This window comes from Mus musculus, chromosome 11, assembly GCF_000001635.26.
Source record: "Mus musculus strain C57BL/6J chromosome 11, GRCm38.p6 C57BL/6J".
In the NCBI taxonomy this organism is placed as follows: Eukaryota; Metazoa; Chordata; class Mammalia; order Rodentia; family Muridae; genus Mus; species Mus musculus.
The window spans coordinates 73444460-73454924 of NC_000077.6; the positions used below are offsets into that span (position 1 = coordinate 73444460).

General features: G+C 42.0%; 1 protein-coding gene across 1 annotated transcript; it reads right to left on the reverse strand.

Annotated features, from left to right (window-relative positions):
- Positions 1-8815: 8815 nt before the first annotated feature.
- Olfr380 (olfactory receptor 380) lies at positions 8816-9751 on the reverse strand. Its single transcript, NM_147025.1, has one exon. It carries the CDS (start codon positions 9749-9751, stop codon positions 8816-8818), a length of 936 nt encoding a protein of 311 aa, NP_667236.1.
- Positions 9752-10465: the final 714 nt, after the last annotated feature.

Here is a 10465-nt window from a genome sequence, read left to right on the forward strand (position 1 = left end):
AGGATCCAGCAATACCTCTCCTGGGCATATATCCAGAAGATGCCCCAACTGGTAAGAAGGACACATGCTCCACTATGTTCATAGCAGCCTTATTTATAATAGCCAGAAGCTGGAAAGAACCCAGATGCCCCTCAACAGAGGAATGGATACAGAAAATGTGGTACATCTACACAATGGAGTACTACTCAGCTATTAAAAAGAATGAATTTATGAAATTCCTAGGCAAATGGATGGACCTGGAGGGCATCATCCTGAGTGAGGTAACACATTCACAAAGGAACTCACACAATATGTACTCACTGATAAGTGGATATTAGCCCCAAACCTACGATACCCAAGATATAAGATACAATTTGCTAAACACATGAAACTCAAGAATAATGAAGACTGAAGTGTGGACACTATGCCCCTCCTTAGAATTGGGAACAAAACACCCATGGAAGGAGTTACAGAGACAAAGTTTGGAGCTGAGATGAAAGGATGGACCATGTAGAGACTGTCCTTGCATTTCTTGTAGAAAGGACAGATTTTGAGTCAAAAGTTTTGTGGGTGGGTTGTTCTTATCCCTCCATTGGGGGTTTGACCTGGATATAGGAGGTGGCCACTTCAGGTTTCATATGCCCACTTTAGGAGCCTAAGCTATAATCACCTCTATAGACTCCTAGAAGCCTTCCTTATCCCAGTTTTCTGGCATGTCATAGAGATGGTCCCTATCCTCCACCCCCACCAGCTGCTGATTTCCATTTATTCTTTTGGCCCTCTTTCCTGTCTCTCTCCACGCTTGATCACCCCCCCCCCAAATTTTCCTCCCCATACTCTCTCCCATCCAGTTTCCTCCCTCCATTTGTCTCCTATGACTATTTTATTCTGCTTCCAAGTGACAGTAATTATAATCTCATAACTCCTAATGCTTGTACTCATTACACTTTTTAATAATTTTTCAACTTTTAAAAGGTTCCAATATCCCATCCCTTTCTAGACAGTTTTATGCCATTTCTACTGAGATACAAAATGAACTAATGCCTTTCTTTTCTGCTACCTGCTCATCCTGGGTAATTGTTGTTTGTTCATTTGTAATTTGCTCTGTTATTTTGTATATTGGTATTCTTGAAGAATTTGCTTAAACTTTACCATCATAGTTTCATAAAAATTTCAGGAAAATATCATATATCCCAGTGCCTAGGTTACCACTTCAAACTCAGATGTGCATGTCACTGTAACATACAGATTTCTGTTCCTCTGTTAACTAACCATCTTACTTCTATTGCGTTTATGACAGGCATCCGAAGCTCAAAAGGCCCAAGTGAAATTCATATCTCCATCTTACCATTTCCAATGCATTCCTCATTCTCTTACCTCTTTAGTCTGTTAGAGCCTAATTAAAAAAATCAGTTTTTTTGTCAGAAATCTGTAAACCCCAAAAAACTGTCCTGATAACTCTGGAAATTCATGTGGATTAATAGCAAGATACCTGCCTATTTTCTTGAGTGTCCCCAGCTCTGCTGAAGATGAGTCATAGCTTCTGCTTCATGATCCTGCTCACCTTCATTTTATTTGCAGACATAGGAACTAGTTGCCTCTGTTCTCATTACCTGTCTCCATCATCCCTACTCAGACACCCCTCTGCTGCTATCCCTGGGCCTTAGGAGTCCTGCATTTGAGTGGAGTCTAGATCCTGAATAACTCATTAAAGAGTAATTACCCATGACCTTACTAGAAACAATTTACCTTAGGGATCTCTAATGAAAACAAACTATAGTCACCAATCTCTCCTTTTTACACTTATGGGAAGGTAGAATTTATACAATAACAACAACAACAAACAAAGCAAGGAAATCACAAAAATAGAGTAAAAAAAAAAGCATATAAGGATGTACACTCATTCCTTGTTTAGGAAACAATCAAGACTTCTGCTTGACTGGCTCCCACTTTATCAGAACAAATCCTAGTTCTTCAAATGTTTCCCTTATTAGTCTCTAACATTATCCATTCTGTGTCCTAAATCACATGAATGGGCGCGCACACACACACAAACACACACACACACACACACACACACACTCACTCACCCTAGACATGTCATTCTGTGATTCTGGACAACACTGTCTAATGAATCTGTCACATTTCTAAAGCTGACAAAACAGAAGAGATGTCAACAGACCTCAACAACTTTTTCTGAAATGATGTAATACATTCTGACTGCTTGCATCGTTGCAGATTGACAGTGTTTGATGTAGCTGAATTCAGATTGACAGTGTTAGTTTAAGCTGAATTCACTTAAACATTGTGGATTAAAATTACAGAAGGGAAACAATGTAGGAAAAAACCAAACATAACTTAAAACTATGTTATCCTTATGTGCTCCAGATCAGCCTCAAATATACAACCTCACATATGCCTTTGTGTTCTGAACACTGTGATGACATGAATGTGCCATGATGCCTAGTTTCGGCTTCTCCTGTAATGAACACTGCTTTTGTGTTTTACATGCATATGTGCAAAGATCAGAATTCAGAAAAATCACCATCAACTACTACCACTGATGGGCCAATGGACTTCATACCTTCTTTGTGTGTTAAGCCTAGTTCTCAAATGAACAGCACATGAAAATCATAAGCGAATTGTTTCTACATCTTTCTGTCACTTTGGATTCTGTAGAAGCACTGAGTTTGGTTGAGTAGCCCTTACTGTACATTGACATGAACACATAAATGATATTAATGTCACCTTGATGGACTGCACTTAGGAGTACTCTCATTCAATATCAGTAAAACAGAGATTTGCGAACTGTACAGATAAAATAGATCATCATAAGTGTTCAGAGTTTATGAAGACCCTACAGGTGAAGGTATAGTGAACAACCTTTCAGCAGTACATCACTGAACCCCACTTCACAGGGCTGCTCCTGTGTTGAGACGGTACGATTCTGAGAGAAAAAAAATAATTTTAAGGAGCCCATCAATATGAAAGGGGTTACAGGATGACCATAAAAAAATACTTGCACAGTGTGGCGCAGTCTTGGAGAGAGAGAAAAGAAGCATGTAATCATACCTCAAAAACTGTCCTGCATCACACTGGAGATTCATGTGGGTTCACAGCAAGACACATGCTTATTTTCCTGAATGTACTTGCTCTGCTGAGGCTAAGTCAAAGGTTCTGGTTGATGATCCTGCTCACCTTCATTTTAATTGCTGACACAGGAATAGCAGCCTCTGTACTCATCACCTATTTGCATCATCCCTGCCCACAACCCTTGCTGCCATCCCTTGCCCTTATGGGTCCTACATCCCAGAGGATTCTAGATCCTGTATAAGGAATTAAAGACAAAATAATTACCTAAGGCCTCTCTAGGACCAATTTACCTTAGTGACCTACAGTGGAGACAAATTATAATCACCAATCCCACCTCCCTATACTTAGAGGTAGACTTAAAAGAACAACAAAGAAAACTAACAAAACTAATAAATAGTAGCACCAAGAGAAAAATAAAAACATGAAAAGATGCATACTCATTGTCTGCTTGGGTAATGAACAGGCCTTCTGCTTGACTGGAGCCCACTTTATTAGGGGTGAGGAGTGAAGAAAGATGACTGAAAACCACCTCAGCTTACCAGCCATTATTCTGATTGTTAATACTTTAATGTGTCTCAATCAAGAAAAAATTACACAAAAAACATCAGTAGTTTTTATATTTTTGGTTTTGAACCTAGCCTTTAACTCCTGAGCCATCTCTGCAGCCCATCCAACAGTAGTTTTTAAGCAGATTGAGACCAGATAAAATCATTTTGCCCTTCTCACTGAGGCACTCACAGTCTCTCTGGTCAGATTCAATTAGCTTTCAGGAAATGGTGACTGGATTCTTGGGGCACTAGACAATGACCTACCCCAGGACAGGTGACTCTCCACCTTCCTTTTACTCCCCTTCATGATTAAACCCCAAAGCACCCCCTCCTCTTCCCCAGTAGTGTGTGTGTGGGGTCATCATTGCATTCTCTGACAGTAGCAAGCTCAGATATAGCATCTGGATACAATGCCCTGTCAAACAGGAAGTTACCCAGGTACTTCCCAAGCCTGGGTCAGTTCAGCTGTGAGAGCTAATGGTGAGAGTAATGATCTTTGAGATATGTCAGGATGAGGTTGTTAACTTTTTTCCTGATATCCAATATGTAGTTTAGGTGACCCATGTACCACCCTTATTCCAAATTAAAGAACACCTGAACCTCCTCTCCTTGACAATGACCACAAGCCCATCCTTTGTATATTTGCCACATTAGGTCACATTTGGTGTTCCCTGGTGCCCTGGCTTGGGGAAATGATCGAATGGACTACATGATTATGATTGTGGATCTTGAGCTCCTGGAAGAGATCCAAATGCTGCACCAACAATTTCACCAGTCTTCACAGAGCCTTCAAAAACTTATCCTAGGCTCTCAATGCCTCAGTGTAAACATCTGGCCATTACTGTGCTACTTGTGCCTCTCCTTGGGCCCCCTCAATTGGGGATAAGGGGCATGAATCCCAGAGGCCTATTACCCAGGCCCATAGGGCAGATAGGCATTACTCATTACCAGCTATTAGTATAGCCTCCTCTATGTGCTCATAATAGTAGATACCTGATCTTATATCTGTGCTATGGAGTCTGACTCTTATCTTCATTCTACTCTCTTGGATATGGGTGAGGAGTTATGGGCCCTTGTGCCTTTGTCACCTCTATTATTGCCTTGGACTCAGGTTGCCCTGGGTACCCTATACTTTTTATGACCAACACCACACTGGGTCTTCCATTCATGGACCCTATAGATGAAACTCAGATGATTACCAGCACTTGACCTGTAGCTAGAATCATCTGTTTTGTGATAGAAGCTGAGGGATTCCCTTGTATCCAACTTAAGAACCCCATAATGGGATTTTCATGGCAATAAAACTGTGGGAAGGTGCTGGGTATGGAGATTCTTTCCCCTGGTGTTTGGTTCTAAGCTGGCCCTGTTTCCTCTCCATCTCAGCGGGGTATCGATCACACTACTGTTCCTCACTATCTCCCTACAAGTAGACTGCCCACTATAGTCAAACTTCCAATCCTGTGGGAACACTGTCAACTATACCCCCTCTGGCCAAGTCCAGGATTTTGGGGTACATATTGTTAACTCCAATGAGTCTTATGTGTCCCCCTATACCTTAGGGCTATGTTGCTTCCTACCAGATGAGAACCAGACATAGTCCTTTAGAACATTCACCCAGACTAGATATGATACCATTTTTGGAAACAGGGGCACTTGTGGGGTCTCTGGATGTATCGACCTACACCCCCTCTTTCTGTTAAGGGGCGGTAGTATCTTAAATGGGACTTGCATTGACCCATCTGGCAATGGTATGAATGTGAATATAGTTACATTTCCCAAATTATTTTGGGGTCTATCCCAGTGTAGGGTTATGTTGGGTCCACAACCTCTCTTCCCAAGACTTCTTGGGAAGGTGGGATGCAGGGAGTTTAACTGTGTTTATTCCACACTGTGCCTGGCAGGTGTAAGACTGTAGGGAAGCACTGATGCACTGCTTGATGGTGGGAAAGCTCAGTCTGAGTTGTAGGAAAGCCAGAGGCTGGCTTGGGAGTCCCAGGGCCTGTGAAGAGGCTGGGGCCATATGGTTCTCAGACCTTTGGACACGGAGGTGCTGCTGGGAGCTGCAGAAGAGCAGAGATTAGATTTGGATGCCTGTGGGCTGTGTCTAGCCCAGGGCTGGGGTGGGGAGAAAGGGAGGATCTGGCTTATCCCATGGGGAAAGTCCTTGGGTTGGTGGCAGTTGTAGCTAAGAATATAGAGAGGCCTTTTGCAGGAGATTAGACTGTTGTTCTGTAGGCAAAGGCCTTCTCCATGGCTCCCCATGGCAGATCTCAATGAAAAGAGATAGTAGTCCATGGTTCTGAGACATTTATTGTCATGGCGGAAAGTTGATGTTTAAAACCATACCCCATTTCTCAGGGTAGGCCTGAGATTAAATATCTTTTGCAGGGAATATCTGAGAAGGGAAGCATATTGGCAACACTCTCTGGACCTCTACATACCTCGTTTGCATGGACATCTCTGTCTTGAGCTTATGTGACCATAGGTCACATCTCTTTTCCTATTGTCTTGATCTGAGTTGTTAGGTATGCCTCATGTACATGTGGAAGGGTTTGGGGTGTTGCCCTTACATGACCGATGGCCACAAATCTATGAGGAGTTGAGGCTACGTGACAGAGGCTTGGTGCCAGGAACAGGAAAAGTTCTTACCATTCCTCCAGGGCTTCAAGCCTTCAGGTTAACCAGGGACCAGGCTTTCTCTCACAGTCTACTGCTCCTCACTCCAGTATGTCTTCACCCCCTTACCCCCATTCTCCTTTTTTCTAACAAATGCTTCTGACCTCCAAGAAGTGCTAAACTGTTTTCTACCATGACATCTAATGACATTCTGGTCCAACCACTCCAAGTTGGCCATCTTTCTATGTGAACCTGCTACGATATGGATACCTATGACTAATGCAACTCATTTCCATGCTATCACTTTGATGTCTAAAACTGACTTACAACCCCTACAACAGGTCAAATAAGATTTTGGCATCACTGTGTCCACAATTAGCACCATCTTGGCAGCTGTAGTTGGGTCAACTACAACAACAGTGGCCTATGAAAACAGTAGAAATATTAGACAGAATAGTATTTTACTCTGTTGATGCCCTCCAGGTATAGGTGATGCTTAATTATCTTTAGTAGGTCATCCATATTTTATAACAGGTTGACCTGTTGAGATGGTACAGGATATGTCTCTTCTTGCTTGTGACCCTAGGTTTACGTCTTTCTACCTGACCCCCTACCAGGTACATAATTTCACCTCAGATAGGCTGAAGTTGGTCTATACATCAAGAAGACATGGTCCACCAAGTCCCTCAATTATTCTATAATCTTCAGGGAACAAATAGGTAAACTTCACTAGACCTCCAGCTATGTCCTTGAAATGAGCTTTATCATTAAAGTATGAGACCTTAAAGTAAAGACTTTAAAAGGATCTTTAACCCCTCTTGGATGGACATTTACACAATATTAGGGGGTGTTCGGTTAGTAATCCTTCTCTATAAGTGTCTTATGCAGCATATGTTGCTCCAGTGTTCCATCAATAAGACCATGCTCCAAGTGTTGATGGCCCTGAACAGGGCACCCCTCCTGAGGTTATAGATACAAAGGCCTCTGAATAGGCTGACCTACTCCACCTGGGCATATTCTCTAGGGAGGCTGATCTTCCAGAGCCTGTAGTCAATGACTGGGAAGTCCCCAATAGCTGGGGCAACCTAAGACAGGCATAGTTCCTTATGCTGGTTGTCCCCTGAGGTGGGGTCAACAAGGTCAGAGCATAGAACTCTGGCTCCCACTGAGCTGACAACTTTTAAGAAAAAAAAAGGGTGGATATGTAGAAGGAGTGAGTCATCATGTTCTGACTAGCAGTGTGCAATGGCCCACACAGGTGCAGCAGGCACATCCACATTGATGAACCCCATAGCCTTCCTGATACCTGGGGATGAACAAAGACAGAGCTTATGACCAGAGCAGTCAATTGGCTGGTGCCAGCTATGTAGAACAAGCATTTACAGACTGAGGGGACATGGACAGAGGGCATAACGGCACTCCTCACTACTACAATACATGAGTCTGCTTCTATTTCTCACCTGGTCCCCAGGGGTTCTATCATTGATTTCATTGCTTATCAACTACCCCCAACTACCATGCTAAGGGGCTTAGGGCTAGGTAGGGCAACAGTACAGTCATTATTAGACAGAATTCTTCTGGTATCAGATGGGAGAAGATGTAGAGATCTATACCCAAACATTATGTAGAAAGAGTTTAAATTGGCATCCTCTACTGGGTTCCTCACTTTAGAGATGGGGGAACCCTGTGGAGGGTGAGGAAAGATTGTAGGAATCAAAGGGAATGGAATACACCAGGAGAGCACAGTCCTACACTAACAACTAAGCACGGTTCACATGGGCTCCCAAAGTCTGAAAAGACAAGCAGGGGTCCTGCAGTGGTCTCTACTAGGTCATCTGCCTATATGTTAGGGCTGTTAGCTTGGTGATTTTGTGGGACTCCAAACAGTGGGATCAGGTTTATCTCTGAGTCTTTTCCAAGATCTTAAGAGTCTTTTCCTTTTATTGTGTTGTCTTAGCCATCCTTGATATGAGGACTTTTATCTTTTCTTACTGTATCATGTATTGTGGTGTTTAGTTGTCCTCTTTTGGAGGCCAGCTCTTTTCAGCAGAGGAAAGGGAGGAGTATATTTGGGGAAGAAGCATAGAGGTGTGGAGGAAGGGGAAACTCTGGCTGGAATGTATGGTATGAGAGAAGAATCTATTTTCCATAATAATAAAAAGAATGTAAGGAACAGAATCTGATAAAACATTGGCTTTTACTTAATGATTACTTAGAATCACAGATTTTTTTTTTAATGAGACAGGGTTTCCCTGTGTAGCCCTGGCTGTCCTGGAACTCATTCTGTAGACCAGGCTGGCTTCGAACTCAGAGATCTGCCTGCCTCTGCCTTCCAAGTGCTGGGATTAAAGGTGTGTGCCACTATGCCCAGCAGAAACACACATTTAAGGCAGAGGATGGCATCATTGGATCTCCAAGGTCCCCTTTTCCAATTGAACTACTTTTTAAAACTCCCTTTTGCAGATGGGAATATTATGTAGTATGTTCTTGTATTTGGGTTCCCTAGGAAGGATAAATTTTGTAATATTAATAGCAATATATTCACTAAATAAATTTAAGTAAAAATCCCAGAGATGCCATTATAAAGGTATTTTCTTGATAAGAACGTTTATAAGGGCCTCCTTTATATCTCTGTTCCTCAGGCTATAGATGAAAGGGTTTAGCATGGGAGTCACCACTGTGTACATTATGGCAATAGAAGCCTCCTTTGCTGTAAAGTTATTAGCTGATGGACATAAGTAGAGACCAATAATTGTCCCATAGAATAGTGACACCACAGTCAGGTGGGAGCCACAGGTAGAGAAGACCTTGTAGATGGCCCGAGTAGATGAAGCCTTTAGAATAGAGAAGATAATTTGTACATAGGACATAACAATGAGTAAGAATGGAATGACCATAAGGGGTCCTCCCAAGATAAATATCATAAGTTCATTTATATAAATATCAGAGCAGGCCAACTTGAGCAGGGCAGACATGTCACAGAAAAAGTGGCGGATCATGTTGTCCTCACAGAATGACAACCTAGCCAAGAGTAGAGTGTGTAACATGGAATTCAGTATACTAATCACCCAGGACAGCAGCACCAGACACACACAGAGCTTGAGACTCATGATGCTGGTGTAGTGAAGGGGAAGGCAGATGGCCACATAGCGGTCATAGGCCATGACCACAAGGAGGAAGATTTCCAGGCCTCCAAAAAGAACAAAAAAGTACATTTGTGTCAGGCAGCCTGCATAGGTGATGGATGTGTCCTGGCTCTGCATGTTCTGCAGCAACTTGGGCATTGTGACAGAGGAAAAGCAGAGATCAGAGAAGGACAAGTTGCTGAGAAACAAGTACATGGGTGTGTGGAGATGGGAGTCCAGTCGAATGAGGATGATGATGATGAGGTTCCCCAGGATGGTGGTGAGGTACATGGACAGGAACAGGGCAAAGAACAGTTGCTGGTGCTCTGCAGGGATCGGCAGGCCCAGGAGGAGGAACTGGTTGAAGAGAGTTTGGTTGTTCTTTATCATTCTTCCTCTCCAGTATCCTAATGAGAAATCATCAGATTCTTTAAAATAAAAAAACCAACATATATCTAGGGAACATATTCTACAACAATAGAGCTGACCATATTTGTAGAAATTATAATTTCAAAACACCAAATGTCTGTACTCATTAAAATTACTAATGATTTTTCTTAGCTTTTCTTTAAAATATATGCATCTCTAATTCTTTTCTAAATAGTTCTATGTACTTGTACTGAGATGAAAAAGTGTACTAATTTTTCTCTCTCTTGCTTCAAGTTCAGGTCCATCTTCTCCTGTCTCCTGGTCCTTCTCTTTTTCCTGTTGTTTGTAATTTGGTTTGTGCAATTTTATACTTTGATATTTTTAATGAATTTGGCTAAATGTTGTCAACACAATTTAATATAAATTTTAAGAAAATCTCATATACTTCAATGTGTTATATTACAAGTTCAAAATCAGACCTGCATGTCCCTGTAACATACAGATTTTTGCTTCACTGTTAACCAATCATCTTCCTTCCATTGCATGTATGAAGATAAAGGCATGAAGCTGAAAAGCACCAAGTGAAATTCATAGTGTCACTTTATTATTTCGGAAAGCATTCCTTGTTCTCCTACCATTCCAGTCTCCATAGAACCACAAAAACCAATATGATTTTCATCAGAAATCTGTGATTTTAGATCCATTCACTCTTTTCTTAACTTGAACTGCTGTTGC

Excerpts from the sequence above, each read along its gene's own strand:
- Olfr380 (NM_147025.1), bottom strand. The coding sequence starts at position 9,751 with ATGATAAAGAACAACCAAACTCTCTTCAACCAGTTCCTCCTCCTGGGC.